The sequence below is a fragment of the Heterocephalus glaber genome, unplaced genomic scaffold, assembly GCF_053883595.1.
Source record: "Heterocephalus glaber isolate CG9 unplaced genomic scaffold, H.glaber_assembly_v1.0 deba00001608, whole genome shotgun sequence".
NCBI lineage: Eukaryota > Metazoa > Chordata > Mammalia > Rodentia > Bathyergidae > Heterocephalus > Heterocephalus glaber.
Genome location: NW_028258379.1, coordinates 37,635,254 through 37,651,229, shown reverse-complemented (window position 1 = coordinate 37,651,229; position 15,976 = coordinate 37,635,254). Strand labels below are relative to the sequence as shown.

Genomic DNA, 15,976 nt, shown 5'->3' with positions numbered 1-15,976 from the left:
TTTTGAGACAAATCTCACTGTGAAATCCAGGCTGGCCTTGAACTCGAGATCCTTCTGTCTCAGCCTCCCAAGTGCTGAGATTACAGGCCTGAGCCACCACGTTCAGCTTCTCGGCCCTTTTAAAATTTAGAGACAGGGTCTCCCTCATTGTCCAGGCTGGGCTTGTACTTGTGATCCTCCTACCCCAGCCTCCAGAGCAGCTAGTTACAGGGCTACACCACTACACCCGGCTGAGTCATGCCTTCAAGGCCCACAGGAAGTTCTGAGACAAATGGGCCATGGGGGCCAAGGGGCCGGCAGGGGGAGGCACAGGCTCTGAGCGTCAGGACACAAAGTCCCAAGCCTGGCTGATGGCACACACCTGTAATCCCAGCACTCCGAGGCCGAGGCAGGAGGATCATACCTGGAGTTCAAGGCCAGCCTGGGGAACTTGGTGACTTGGTGAGACCTTGTCTCCAAATCCTCCTCCTGCAACCCGTGAGCCTCTCATTCCCCACAAGTAACCCTTCAGTCCCCCTGAGCAGTTTCTTGTGACTCTAGGGGCAGGGGTGGCACTCCCACTTTGCAGGGGAGGAGCCCATGGAGGGTGCCTGCCCCCTCCACAGTAAGGGCGATTCCAAGGTCCCCAAGTGGCCGACTGACCAAGGCCTGTGGCTGCTAGTGACAGCCGCCCCTGGGGTGGCTTAAGCTCCAGAGGCCTCTGGGAGGGCTGGGACAGGGCCAGGACCCCAGCTGTGTCTCGGCTTCCTGTGCCTGGGCCCATGGCAGGTGACGGCTTGGCCGGGCACATTCTCCTAGACCCAGGCATGGCAGAGGGGACCAGGCCGATGCCCGGGGTGTCCCTTGCTTGCCTCGCTGAGCCCTGGCTGCCAGCAGCTTCCTCGGAGAAGGCACTGCCTGTGAGGCCGTCCCCAGCTGTCTGCATAAACATACGCACTGGGGAGCCCGGCGTGAACATCCACAGAGGGGTGGGGCAGGGACACTGGGCGGCCAGTGACCTGCAGGACGCAGTCAGTTGTGCCGCCTCCACCTCCTAGCTCTCAGTAGCCAGAGTTACAAACTGGTGGCGGGAGGGATGGGCGGAGGCTGCTGAGGATGGGGCCAGGCTGGGTGTTACCTGGCAGGTGATAACAGGGGCGAGGAGGATGACAGTGGGCGAGACAGTGACACCGGACGGGGCAGGCATGGGTCTGGGAGCGGCTGTCACTGTTTACCAAGCATGGGACAGCCAGGAGCCCCGCCTGCAGTCCTGCGGGACGAGGGGTTCTAGTCCACTTTCTGTTGGTATTAAGAATTCCTGAGGACGAGCCCGCAGGAAAAGGAGGTTTGTTCAGCTCAGAGTTTGGGAGGCTGCTGATCAGGTAGCCTTTGCGGGGGCCTCCTTGCCTTCACGGCCAGCGTGCATCACTCGGGTGGCTGCGCTTACAATAACTCGCTCTCTAGGGAACCGAGCGGTCCTCTGAGAGCTGTGCGGTATGATAAAAAAACTATCGAACGTTTCAACTTTAAAAACTTATTACAGTAAAGGACACGGTGCCATTCACCTCCCTCGGAGTCCTCTCCCTCGCTTGGAGCACACTTATCCCATCGTCCTTGCCCCTTTTAAAAAAAATTTTTTTTCCTTGCCACTTTCTGAAGCAGCTCTGGAGTCCTCTTTCGTGAGTGTCTTTAGTTGCACTGTCCTGGCTGCCTGCATGTCCAGAATCTGTTTCCCTTTCTCAGTCATTTTGACCTTAGGAAAAAGTCCCTGCCGGGACCCGCGCTCCTGCAGACCCGCCCACGGGCCTTTCAGCGGGCTGTTTCCAAGTGCCGGGCGCTCAGGGCGCTCAGGGCCGGGCTGTGCGGGGAGCCCGGGTGACACCAGAACTCCACAAGGAAGCCCTGGAGAGGCGGGGCTGGGGCCCGGGGAAGGGGCGCGGAGTGCCGGAGGAACCTGGCTACCTGGGCCCCCCACACCCCTGGACCCGGCCCACGGCGGAGCGGATGAAATGAGATGGGACTGAGGCCGAGAGTCCCGGGCCGCCGGGGCCCTTTCTGCCCAGGGAGCCCACAGGGGGCGGCCCAACCCTGGGTCCTTCCCGCGAGTCTGCAGAGGCAGACGTCACCGCGCTGTCCCCTCGCTCCGCAGGCCGGGCGGGACCTCCATCCTCAGCAACATTCTGTACAAGGAGGGTCGCCGGGGTTGGGGTGGGGCGCTCACTCTGCAGCCCTGTGCCTCCTCTCCCGCCCAGTCCTAAGCAGCTCCGGGTGCTTTATCAAGAGTCCGCCACACTCTGCAAGCTTTTCTGCAAGGCTCTGGAGCATCTGGGCTGACACTGAGGAGGGATCACGGCCCACGTGCCTGAGTTCTGAAAAGCGGAAGAGGCCGTCAGGGAAAACTCCGTGGCCGCCAGGGACTGTATTACTGGTGTGGCTGAATCCTGCCTGAGGGCCGAAGCCACAGGATCTGTCCTAGGAACTGGGCAGCGCTAGGAGCCCATCTCCAAGCTTCTCGTGCAGCGACTCGGCGAAGTGAGAACAAACAAGGACCACAGGCATTAAAAAGCTTAACATGATGCGTTTATTGTACAGTGCCACGTTACACATGCTTGGTGCTTCATGAGTTATCAATGTTTTTCTGGATGCAAAGCCATCTGATGCTTGATGCGGATGCCTTAAGTACTACAATATTTCTGCATCTATGACCTATGAGCTAAGGAAAAACCAAGGACAGTTCCAGAAATGGCAAAGAACACGTAAGAGAAAGATGAACATGAAACACAATGCCACATCCTGAGCCAAGGCCTACAGAAGTTACCAGAGTGAACACCTGTGAACAGCGGAGCTACCAGGTGCTGACACTGTGGAGACCGAGGTCACTCCGTTGGGACCCACGGCCCTCGGCCCGCCTGGGATGCAGCCCCAGCCGGGACAGCAGGCAGCCTGGCAGAGCTCCCAACCCAGGCCGGGGCCGTTCCCTAGGCATGTCTTTCCCAGGATGCTGGCCGGGAATGTAGGGGCTGGGCCCAGCCTGGACAGCACCCGCCACACATGGCAGCTCTGGCCTCCTCGTACCAGGTTGTCTGGTACAAGGTCTGATGTGGCAACTGATGGATGCCAACAGTTTCAGTGTTTCCTTGCACTATCTGTAAGGGGCCGGGTTGACGGTCCACCGGTCCACCTGCCACCTGCCCCTCATCACCCCAGCTAAGACATGCCGGCCACTCAGGCCCAGGAAGGATGCCAAGAAGCCTTTGGTGTTGGCTATAGTCTCCCTGCCTGGTGCTGCTCATCCAACACAACCAGGATGGTAACGAGCCTGTGGGCAGTAACCTAGGGTGAACAAGACTTGGCCAGCCATGCAGTGCTGCCGTGAAGCAAGATTCTGAAGGCGCAGAGAGCAGGCAACACAGAGCACGGGCAAGGAAGAGAGCAAGCACCCCCCAGGGCTCCTCTCTGAGATGCTGCAGTCTAGTGCCAAGGGAGCCGGGACAAAGGGCTGCAGTCAGACGGGGCCCAAGGTAACTCAACGCCAGGAAAGGGGCCGGCTGCTTCAGGCCACAGCACAGCTAGGAGGAAACCACTGGCATAGGTGTGACATCAAGGGCTGCATGGAGCAACGGCAGCTCCATGGCGCCTTCACCTCTGGATTCCTGCTCTTTCTGCTGGTCCGATGCCAAAGACATGGAATAAGACTGACAATTTCCCAGCCCAGGCAGAGTCCAGGTCACAGTGGGGGCAGAGCCAGGATGCCTACTGCAGAGGTGGGCAGGTTAGCGTGTTTCCAATTCAAAGCCTCATTTCAGGGGCCAGTGTGTAAACCCTGGGTCGAGACTGTTGGGAGGTTCATTATGAGAGGTGAACTCTTCTCAGCGGGGTGGGAGCATTAGCTGGAAGCCCAGGCCAGGACTCCAGTGACTACTCAGGCTGACCATGTCTCCCTCCAGGCTGCCACGCCCAGCTACAAGCCTCACCTCTCTCCCAGGAGATGGACTGGAGCTGTCTGCAGGGCACACACGCAGGGTCTTGCTTCCTCAGATTAGCCATCAAGCCTCCGCATGAACACCAACTAGGAAAAGAAAACCTTCCTCTCCCTCAGCTTCGCAGGCCTTGAGCCCAGGCAAAGCAAACCTGGTGAGACCACAGCATGAGCTCGGTGTCACCTTGTGAAACAAGCGTCACTCTGGGGTGAGTTCTTTATACAGATATGGCCCCCTGCAGCCCCACTACCAAGAGGGGGGAAATAAATTCAAAAATAGAAAACATCTTGTTAGGTGTAAACTTATCCTCTGGAATTTTTATATTACATATGCTAGAAACATGCATTTATTTCTGCTCAGATGTAAGAAAATATGTCTATCAGTATTACTTATAAACCAGATTAATTCTCAAGACAATGGAATCACTGTTAGAACACATTTCAAATTTTAGTAAATATCATCTTTAACAAAATTATGAATTCTAACAAGCAAAGTGGGTTTGGGTGGAACCCAGTGAGAACTACCTCTGCTCTTACTGTTGCTCAGTCACTAGTTTCCTACACAACTGCTGTCGACTCAAGAGTGCTACGTCAACAAGGAACTTGCTACGTTTCCTTTGAGACCCAAGTTAAACTCTTCCAAGAAGTGAACTCTGCAGACCAAGAGAAGGGGGAGGGATGACGACTACTCCACGCACAGACAGAGAGGGGCCGAGGGGATGACCAAGTGGATCCCCCACCGACGAAGGCACAGAAGAGGGACCAAGTTCCACGAAGGAGCCTGGCCCCTGCAGGTCACAGGTCTCGGCACATCTCCCAGGCTGCTGCCAGGGCCAGGCTCCGGCACGCTAAGTGCTGGGTGCGGGGGATGTGGCCCTGTGCCCCAATCACAGTGGCTGCCTGAAGTGGCCTCACCCCAGCCACTGGGACTGCGCCACCTGATGGTGGCAGGGGAGGTGGGGTGGGCACAGGAGGGCACTGGCTCTGAGGGCCAGCCCTCCACGGTGGGCTTCCCTCTGCTGACTGCCAGGGGACAGCTGGGGTCTTTGCATCAACCTCAGTTCCAAACTACTCAACAGATAACAGATTCTGGACAAATGAAAACAAGCATCTGAAGTTGAAGTTTTCTTTATGATTCAGAAGGCACTTCAAGATTCCACAGAGCCACGGGGTCACTGTCATTAGGTCACCAATCCTCCTGGTGAGAACACCGGAAGAAACCAGGCTACACTGTTGGACCACATGGTGTCCCGGGCCTTTTGTAAAGAAATCCGCTATTAGCTAGGTTGTCGTCTACCTCGCAGAGTCAAACATTCAGTGCAGAAGACATACGATATGTTTGCATTCTGAATAAATGGGATCTTGCTGTACCATGGCAGTTTATAAAATATTCTCAAGTCTGATATTTGATCCTAAGTAAAATTCAGAAATTATAATTGTACATATAAGAGGCCACAAAACGATAGGTCAAGTACTCACTGAGTACAATTCCTAGGAATCTAATCACCTCGCCAATCTGCACTCTGTCCGTTTCGAAGTGTGAAATTGTGCTATTGGCACTCAATTGCCACATCTGCTACTGTTTAATAAGGACTCCACTAAGATGGAGGAACAAGGGCCCTCAAACCAGATAATCAACAACTGTTGTCTCCTGTCAGACAAGCCAAGGGCTCCTGGGAGCTGCCTTCGCAGGCAGCCTGAGCAGAAGGCAGGCCCACAGCCAGCTGGCACCTTACCTTGGGAAGGGCTTGGGCTGCGCAAAAACGCTGTGTTGCCACCAGCCGGGGATGCTGACGTCCAAGCTATCACCCGCAGCCCGGCTTGGTGCTGAGGTAGTTCCTTACCGTGGGGTGCCTGTTACCTACTCTGGCAGAATTCAGGGTGTGTAGGGAGCATTAAAATATCCATGCATCACTTTAACCACAAGTCACTGTAATTGAGTGCAAAATAAAGGAAACTTGAGTTGCTTTATTTAGCTTCCAATTTCTGGGAGGCTCAAGAATTTAAGTATTCTGGACAACAAAAGAAAATAAGACTGTGCTTACAGATCTTCTTCTGCCATACTCTTTCTTTAGGATTGCTATTTTATTGTTGCCCTTTCTGTTACATGGGATGTACACATCAGGTGTTAAAAGGTACAATACATTCTACAACTGAGCACCACTTTCTGTAACTGAACAGGCAAAGGAATTACACTGAACATCAGCATCTGGCAGTATTTTTTGGAAAAAAAAAGTGACTAAAATGGGTTTAAATTGATTAACACTATTAAATCACATCTAATATTTGATACTACATGATTCAATACAGCTATACGATACAATTATACAAAATGTGTTAACATCAAAGAATACAACCAAAATTAAGATAGCAAACAAAACCTATATAACTTTTTTTTGTACAGGAAAATACTTTTGAAGTATGCATGTAACTGCCCATTCTTTTAAAGAAAATCTACTGCAAGCAAAGTTATCAACCTCCAGAAAAATCACACATCGCATTACTAAGCATATCCCCAAAAAGTGTACAATATGCACACTTGGAAAATACAAAATTAAAAAAATTGTAAGCAACAGGTGAGCTTCATATATTTATAAGAATGTGAAAAGAAGTCCCATTTTTAGCACTGTTGTATAAAGAATTGTCTTTTGATGCGAAGTTCATGAATTGTCCTCCTGCTGGGACCACACTTTACAAAAACACCGTGTTTTTGAAACGAGATTACAGAGCAAGATAGAGCATCTTAGCAATGTCATCTTATTAAAGTTTCTTTTTAAATTTTTACTACTTTATCAAAACAAGTCCCTTAGGTGTGTAGGATTCATTTTTAAAATTCTTCCTAGAAATAATATACAAAGGAGAGGCATATTTATTCCCAATCCCATCCTGGAAGATGCTTCCCGTGGCTGAGAAGGGTCTTCTCTCTTCTTTTCACTGGTTGTTTTTGGCCTTTGCATGTGTTAAGATGTGAGATTTCAGGTTAGTTGACTGAGCAAACTTCTTATTACAGCCATCGAAGGGGCACACATAGGGCCTGTCTCCGGTATGGATTCGCACATGTGTGCGCAAATTGAAGTCCAGTGAAAAGCGTTTCCCGCAGCCTTCGAATGTGCACTGTCGAGGAAAGACCAGACGTCAGCCCACTCAGCAGCATGACAGTGGCCCGGGGCCAGCCGCTCACTGCTCTGGTGGCACACAGCCTGCTCATGTTAGTAAGCATGCTTCCTCTCTGGACTCCCTCTCAAGTTCCTGGGCAGAGCTCTAACTGTGTGTGCCAGACAAGCCCTCAAGCCCCAGGCACCCCTCACGAACCCAACCATCACCCCAAGAGAAACCCTGCAGAACAGCAGAGTCACCCTGGCAGTTAAGGCCGTGTACTCTGTAACAGTCCCAACAGTCCAATATAAATCACGAGCAAGCTTTCTGGTGCCAACTGTCAAAAGTGCAGTTAAGATTTACTAGTTGCTCTGCTAGCTGATTCACTTATTTATAGGAATCTAAAAACAAGACAAGATATTACCTCTACGTATTCTCTTGCCCTCGCCCCCACCCCGTACCAGGGATGGAACTCAGGGCCTTGCGCTTGCCAGGCAGGCGTGGTGCCGCTGAGCTACATCCTGGCCCACCTCTACTTTTCCCATACAATAAACTTTGAGTCCTCAGTCAATCCACTCAATCCACTATGCTATTAACTACCAAAAACCAATTACTGCCGTCCCCCATGAATGTGGCCAAAATTGAGGTGCAGGCTTCTCCCGAAATTCCTCTTCCCTGCCACGGCAGCATGTGCCACCAACATTCACATCCGTGCCCCACCACCTAGACCGTGTGCAGGGAGGGGTGAGCAGGGCAGCAACCCTACCTGAAAGGGCTTCTCTCCAGTATGAACCAGCTGGTGTCGCTTTAGCTTTGAGCTCTCAACGAAAGCTTTGCCACATTCTGCACAGACGTGGACTCTGGGGCCGTGGGTGTGCAGATGTTTTCTCATAGCAGAGTTATCCCTGAACATCTTTGTGCAGCCCTTGAAACAGAGAAAGCAGCTTAGTGTTCCACACTGCAAACGGAGAAGGACTCAACCACTTAACAGCCCTCACTGACACACTGGCGCCAACCTAACCCGCCTCCCCCGGCCCACCTTCACCCTGAGCTAGCGTTACAGAGCATGAGATTACTTAGGACAAAAAACAGACAGCTGAGAAAGGCTTTATTTAATGCAAACCCATGTTTTACAGATGAGGAAACTGAGGCTTAGAGAAGTCCTGAGGTAGACTTGCCCAAGGTCACACTACTAGCAGTAGCCAAGCTGGGAGAAGAACCCAGCACCCCGGCTTCCAGCTACACCACAGCCGCCTCGCCCAGCTAAGTCCCCCAGATGAAGTAACAGAAGCACTGAGAAATAAACGGAGTTAAAATGACGGCAGTCCACCACTACCTTTGGTGGGCCCCATATTCTGTGCTGCAACAATGGGCTGTCATTCTCCATCGCCTACTGTTCCCTCTTCTCTCTGCCTCTTTCCCCCTCTTGACAGAGAAAGAAGCAAGAGGGTCTCCAAGGAATGGCAACTACAGAAGAAATTTATTTGTGAGACACCAGGAAAAGGAAGAGGCAGGCAAAGCGATACCAGGGCGGGGGAGGCAGATGGATGTGGCGCCCGAGAAGCATGTCCTCAACAATTTCTTCTGCAGTTGTTGCCCAGGATGGAGTGAATGGGAAATGGTGAGACAGCGTGACAGAAGGACAGCACAGGGCACCACCAGACAGCTTCACAGGCAAGGGAGGGGAAGCCAGCTTTCCACCTTGACCTCTAGGTTCGTTTCCATCAACAAGATGGAATTTTTAAAAATTTAATTGAAAAAGGAGTATACAGAGAAGCTAAGGAGATGACAGGCACTTAAGGCATAACTGTTTTCAAATGCTTATTTATTTCTGGCCCCAATGGAGATCATTTTTCACTTCAAAACCTCCACATAAGAGGAAGCCCAAAACCCGAGAACACCTAACTTTATAGGGGCAAGTCTGTCACCAACTGCTGATTTTTAGAAATTCTTTATTTCACTCTTTATTCCTTTGCCTTCGTTTGTCTGCACCTATTTGAAACTTTTTCTGTTTGTTTTAGATCCAATTAAGTTTGAAAACAGACGCCAACCAATACCTTAAAGTACTTCCCAGGGTTTCTTTTTATTTTAAAAAATCAACTACATTTGAAAACAATTAAGTGCCCTTCTTGTAACACATAATTAACAGAGTAAGAAAACTGTGAAGTCTTTACTTGGCTTATTTTAGCCAAAATTTCCAATTTCAATAAGTACACATTCTCAGAAAGGTCCACAGGTGAGCCACACCCAGTGTCTTAAGACTTGTTATTGACCAGAAAATAGTCCTAACAGACAGTAGTTAAAATATAATAATAGAAACATTAGCTCCCTACAGTAATCCCATTTCATAGAATATTTCATAGCATCTTTTACGGAACACCAAAACTTAAGTCTCTTGAATTAGAAACCCGAGATTGTACTTCCTCACTTGTGGAAATCAAAGTGCAAATTTCTCGTAACTCTCTACAGCTTCATTAGCAGCTTAATGAGCACTCCCCTAGCATTACTTACTTTATGAGGGCAAGCTATTGTTCTTGGAGCATCATCTTCTTTAATTTTTCTTGGCTTCATTCTTATCAAAACAAAAGAGAGGAGAGAGAGATTTGTAGGAGTGGGTACACTCTGCTGGCATTCATCATGCAGCGCCTACAGCGCCCCGCTCCGCTCCGGAAGGAGGGCCGGGCTGAGGACTGCGAGGTGCTCTTCTGGCTTCACAGACGAGGACGCCGTGGCTCAGAGCCAATAAGCGGGTGTAGCTCAGACTGCCATAATGGTCTGTGGGATTCAAATACCTGTTCCTTCCTCTAACCCCTCTTAAAAAATACAAAGGTCAACTGTCCCAGCAACCACTGCCCAGGCTCCTAGTGGGAGGCAGGACAAGGTACCCAAAAGCAGCTGTTGCAATGACATAGGTACCTTACAAAAGAGGGCAATGGTCACGGAGCATCTCAAAAAGCACACACCTCTATTGAACTGCGCACGCACACACACACGCACATGCGCACACTCTCATACTGATGCAAAGATCTTTAAAATACATCATTTTTCAAAAGTGCTTAGTACAGTCCTTTTGAAATGATTCTTTATATACATAAAGTACCACATAATTCAAAAAAAAAATGCCAGGCAGGCCTGCGATCCCAGTTACTCGAGAGGCTGACAAAGGAGGATCAAAGTTTCAGGCCAGCCTGGGTAACTTAGCAAGACTATTAAAAACAAACCAGTCAAAGGAAACGGCAGACTGTCAGCATGGTTACCGCTGAGGGCTAGCAGATGGGTGGCACAGTGCAAGACTCAGACGTTCCTCTGCTACCTACTGTTTCTGCCAGTGGGACAGGGAGATTACGGTTACTTGTCTGGCTTGCTCTGGGCTGGCACCCGGAAGCTCCCAGAGGTGGAGGTGACAAGGGCCCGGCCTGGGAGCCCTGTGTGAAAGCACGGTCCAGGCAGCTCGCTCGCTCACCTGCTCACCCTCCCCTGCCACATCCACTGAGGCAGCCTTTGCTCTTCATCAACTTTCTCTCCAAATATTCCCTTCAGTAGCTGTTTAGTAGAGGGGTCTAGGCAATTAAAAGTTCCTAGAAAAACTAAGAACATTTAAATTTCTGTAATGGACTTTATTGTTGTTCCTGGTTCCGCTACCCCATACCCATCCATGAGGGTTCATATTTAATAAACAATTAAGCCAGTGATCCCTTATCAGCAAGAGCCAATTTACCATCACCCTTTCATTAATTCAAATATTATTTGTCCCCTTTCAGTTAACAAAGGCCCCAACAGTATTGTTCGTTTTTACCCTAGATCCTTATTATACTATAAAACCTTGAGTTTCTTCAGGACCGTACATAAGCCAGGCCTGGTGACACATGCCTGCAATCCCAGCACTACGGGAAGCCAAGGCAAAAGGATCACAAGTTCAAGTCCAACCTGGGCACCTTCGTGTGTCAAAATAGAAAATAAAAGGGGCTGTAGATACAAGTCAACTTTGAAGGCTCTGGGTTCCACCCTCAGTAACAGAAAAAACAAAACAAACCCTGCACATATTTCTGCTTTAAATTCTCCAGAGCATTTTCAGCGTGGTACATTCTCCCGCCTCAACTTCTAGACACCCACTCTTCTCTTAGCAAGTGCCTACTAAGGGCCTGTTGTTTACAGGGCTCCGAAACACCTTTTGCTGTCCTAACCCACGGGTAAATCCTCCCATTCTGACTAAGCTCCCAGACTGGACAGGAGATTGCTGTCACTGCGCCACCTGGAGGTGAGATCAGGGTCAAAAACAACCATGACTCATGAAAGGTTTCCATTTAAGTATTAATGATTTTTAGACATTAACTTCCAATCTTCCCAGTAAAGCATGTTTACTCTTTGACAATTCCACCTAAATGCTGTGTGAACTCTGATGACCACGCAATTGTGTTTTCCCCAATTTGCAGAATGGTACACACCTAGGAGAGGGTGAATTTTACTGTATGTGAATTATCTCAATGCATCTGACTTAGGAAAGGTTCTCTCCAAATGTTTTCTTTTTTTTTTTTTTTGGCACCGGGGACCGAACTCGGGTCCTTGCGCTTGTCCCCATATGTTTTCTTAGATTTACTCTTAGAAACTTAAAATAATTTCAAATATGTACAAAAAAGCAGTCTCATGTATCAGTTATCCAATTTTGGAGGACTGGTTAAGTGGTATTTTTTTCTTTTTCTTTTTTTTTTTTTGGTACCAGTGATCGAACTCGGGTCCTTCTGCTTGCGAGGCAGGCGGCAGAACTACTGAGCTAAATCCCTGGCCCCAAGTGGTATTTTTTTCTTAAAATATCATTAAAAAATATGTATGCCACGGCCGGGGATTTAGCTCAGTGGTGCCACCGCCTGCCCCGCAAGCGCAAGGACCCGAGTTTGATCCTTGGTACACACCAAAAAAGTATGTATGCCAATATTTAAAAGTCTAATTGATTTCAGAATAAGAATTTAATTAAAATACATTTCTTTGGACAAGTATCCTTGGACCCAAGGCGTTCACAGAAGATCTAAATGCAGCCATGCTTAAAGCTCCTGAGTACATGTCCTTCACTTGCAAAGTGGTCATTCTCCCCAAAAAAGGGACAATCAGGTTGAAAGTGTCCTGTAAGTGAGACCAAAACCATACACTACTGCTTAGTCCTCCTCCTCCACCCTCACGACTACTCAGAAGGGACTCGAGCGAGATCCCATCAGGCACCCAGAACAACGAGGACAACAGCACAGGCATCACGAGTGAGCGAGACGGGATGGGATGTGTGACATGGAGCTGACTCCTACCAGCTGCACGACCTTGAGCAAGCCACGCAACTCCTCAGCCTCGGTTTCTTATTCTGTAAACAGGTGTGGCCTCCCTACTCACAAGAGCTGTGAGGATCAAAGATGGCACGTGTAAGTAGTTGGGAACCACAGCTACTGTGACCGCTGACCGCGTGTCCACTGGCCTAGTTAAGCACGAGTACATTCTCTAGTAAAACCACACTCTCAGCTATAAGACCGAATGGGACAGACAGAAAGGCAGCACTCGGGAGCAGCTGCATCCCGACTGGGAAGGCTGGGTGCCGGAGTTCTGCCTTGTAGGAACTTCCTGGCACAATCTCAGCAGAGCTTTGCCTAAATCAACAGCCTGGCTAACTCACACTGTCCCCCCAAGGGAGGCCCGATTCTCTTTGGAGAATGTGTCTCTCCCCTCACAAGCAGCTCAGGCAGCTCCGGGACCAGCACCACCAATGCAGACCTGTGCTGGTCAGGACTCGCTCCCGTGACAGCTACCATCACCGTTCTTTATGCAAAGATCACGGTCGCCTTAAGACGGCTGAAACCACTGTGTTCAATAATCTATGCATCAAGTAGACATCTGTGTGTGATACTGAAGACTCTTCATTTCCACGATCATGTTTCATCTTCACATTAATCTTCTAAAAATCTCAGGTTGGGCAGTGATGCAAACAGTAACTTGGGACTGGCCTCGTCATTCTTCATGCTCACCTTCCTAGACACAAGTTTTCAAAAGGGGCAAACTCCTGAAACATTCCTGGGTGAGCTAAGCGCAGTCAGTTCTCAGCCCCCAAGGCAGAGGCAGGGAAAGCAGGCAGCACTCCGCTGGGAGGAGACAGCAGGGCTGGGACACAGCGAGGCAGAGCAGAGAGGAAGGGGTCAGTGGAACAGAGGGGTCTGTGGGTCTCAGGAAGATGCAGTCTGGCCTCCAACAGCCTGAAACTCAGTAGCTCTGCAGCACTCAGAGTTCCAGTCACCTCTGCCGGGGCCTCCAGAAAATCCCATTCAACTGCCACATTCTCAAAACGGGAAGACCCAGGATGACAGGCCCCGCGCTCAACTCTCTCCACTGCCACTGTCCCACCACACATCGTTCTAGGCTGACACAATCTTCCTAAGGTGCCGTGCAGAACGGGCTGAATGAGTTCTGTCTTCCATCTACCTCAGTGCTCAAACCCACACCCTTATCTTTAGCAGCTGTCATGATGAGAACGATGCCATCCCATTTTAGACACAAAATGAAATCTTTTCTTTTTGGTGGTGCTGGGACCGAACCCAAGGCCTTATCATGCCAGGCAAGGGCTCTACCAGTGAGCAAGGTTCTCAGCCTCAAACCTTTTAACTGGTTGATTACAAAGAAAAGCAACACTGTTTCCGTTCCCATCAGATTGTGCAAATGCTCAGTGTGCTGGACGAGCTTCTGGCCTGCACACCTCCTAGTCAGGCCCACGCCCCGCGGCCCTGTGCAAGGCTTCTCATTGCCTTCTGTTCTCCTTTTCAGGAGACTCCTTCACATAAGGCCAAGCCTCTTGCTCATTCGACCCCTAGTGAAGAGTCACCTCTCCTGAGGCGCTTCTCTGGTTTTCTTCCTGTGTGCTATCGCTGAGCCACGCCTCGCCGCCCCGCATTCTCACGGCCAGGCCAGCCTCTCTCACGCTCCTACTGCAGTCGGATGCACACTCTTGCTTTGCTGTGCCGCATCCTCAACGAGTGCACCCAGCCAGACGCATGGCACACACCTGTGATCCTACCTACTTAGGAGGCTGAGGCAGGAGGGCAAAGTGCATGAGGCCAGTCTGGGCAGTATAGCAAAGTTCTATCTCAAAAAAACAAAACAAAAAAATGTATGTATTACGCATGTACATGGGCTGGGATCTAACTCAGTGGTCGAGCACTTGCCTAGGACATGCAAGGCCTTGTGTTCAATCCCCAGTGCCACAAAATAAACACTGTAATTGTTGTGATTTTTTGGAAACAGGGTCTCACTACGTAGCCTCCCTTGTGCTGGGACTACAGGGTGCACCATCAACCCCAGCTCCTACACAAAAGGCGCAGCACCCGCACCTAGGCGAGGGCAGGTGAGGCAAGTGCGCCTGTCAGCTCGCCTCGCTCTCCAGGGAGCATGGGAAACGCCAAGCGTCACCAGCGCGTCACCAGCGCAGAAGAGTTTGTAGCACTCACTGACCTGGGCCTTCACAGCAGTGCGATCGCCTCACGCACACACGCAAAGGAGATCTTACTCCGCCCTCTCCCCGCATGCGGGAAACGCCTTCCCTGGCTGTCTGGAAGCTGCACTCCTCTCAGCCATCTCCCCAGAATGACCCCTACTCTGCTGCTCTGACTCTCCCGCCCAGTTTCCCCACGATTCTACGCTGACCCCCGCCCCACGAGCTTCTCTAGCTCTTTCATACTAAGATCTAAAACCAAATGCTCCCTACCCTGAACTCCAACAAGAACCTTTTTTTTTTGGAGATGGTGGCCTTGATTTGTAATTCAGGCTGGCCTCGAACACACAGCAAACCTCCTGCCTCAGCTTCCTGAGTGCTGGGATTACACAAGTGTTTACCACCATGCCTGGCCTGAACCTTCTAAATTTTCTGGTCACCCAAGGAGTGAAAAATGGGTCAATTTTAATTCTTCCCCTTTTCTCTTTTCCGCCCTTCCCCTCGACATACAGTTAACATGCTCCCCAATCGCTGTCTCCTGTCACTTCTACCCGTTTATTCCCTTACTGTCTGACTGCCGCCAACCCTAGGTTGACCAGACCTCATGTCCTGGCTGCACCTACACCAGCACAGCCTAACACAGCCACAAAATGAGTCCCTCCCAGCAAAGATGCTATTACTCAACCTTCTCCTCCTCATGCACACTAGGCAAATGCTCTAACACCGAGCTACATCATAAGTCCCTTTCACTCTCTTAAGACAAGGTCTCACTAAATTGCTCTGACTGGCCTTGAACTTGTGATCCTCCTGCCTCAGCCTCCCAAGTAGCTGGGATTCTGGGCATGTGCTACCATGCCTGGCCCAACTATCTACTGCCTACTAAAAAATATGGCTACATACATACTTTGGGCCAGTATTCATGAACTTCTATGACCTGTTTCCATTCTCTCTGAACTCCAAGCATTTCCCTAAAGCACCCTGGTTCTGGGCAAGATTGTACAATGAGTACATGCTTTCTACCATGTTGTGCTGCTCTAGGGTGCAGGCCCACTGCGGAACCCACTTCCCATCTCTATCAAAAGCTACCCCTTCCAACTTTCTTGACTCCTCTCTGTCCTTACTAAAATCTGAGCTTGTATGAGCTAACTTAAAAAAACCCCACAATATTAAACACCTGTACCATACCTGGTTCAGTATACCCCAAAACTACAAGCTCCCCACTAACTCTGTACCTTACAGATTCAACATTTACCTGGAGTGTTTTGGGGGAAGGGCACTTAATATTCGATCCACATAAATGTCTAATTGTCTTTGTTAAATTTTGGGGGGGGGGTACTGGGGATCGAACTCAGGACCCTGTGCTTGTGAGGCAGGCATAGCGCCACTGAGCTAAATCCCAGGGCCATCCACATAATTGTCTTTGAAATATGAATGGCAATAAAAGCTGGGACATACATGTAATGTCA

At 50.1% G+C, this 15,976-nt stretch overlaps 1 protein-coding gene across 2 annotated transcripts in view; it reads right to left on the bottom strand.

Annotated features, from left to right (window-relative positions):
* Positions 1-2,537: 2,537 nt before the first annotated feature.
* Positions 2,538-15,976, bottom strand: part of Yy1 (YY1 transcription factor) — a 32,299-nt gene continuing 18,860 nt past the window's right edge. The window contains exons 3-6 of one of the 2 annotated variants that reach the window (XR_002389342.2): positions 9,566-9,626; positions 8,391-8,521; positions 7,821-7,979; positions 2,538-7,072 (exon numbers count right to left, since the gene is read on the bottom strand). Coding sequence is in view for 1 of the 2 variants with exons in the window: in XM_004836966.3 (XP_004837023.1) it covers positions 6,890-7,072; positions 7,821-7,979; positions 9,566-9,626 (403 nt within the window). In the remaining variant the exon portion in view is untranslated. The remainder of the gene's footprint in view (positions 7,073-7,820; positions 7,980-8,390; positions 8,522-9,565; positions 9,627-15,976) is intronic. The other variant, XM_004836966.3, reaches the window with a different exon arrangement.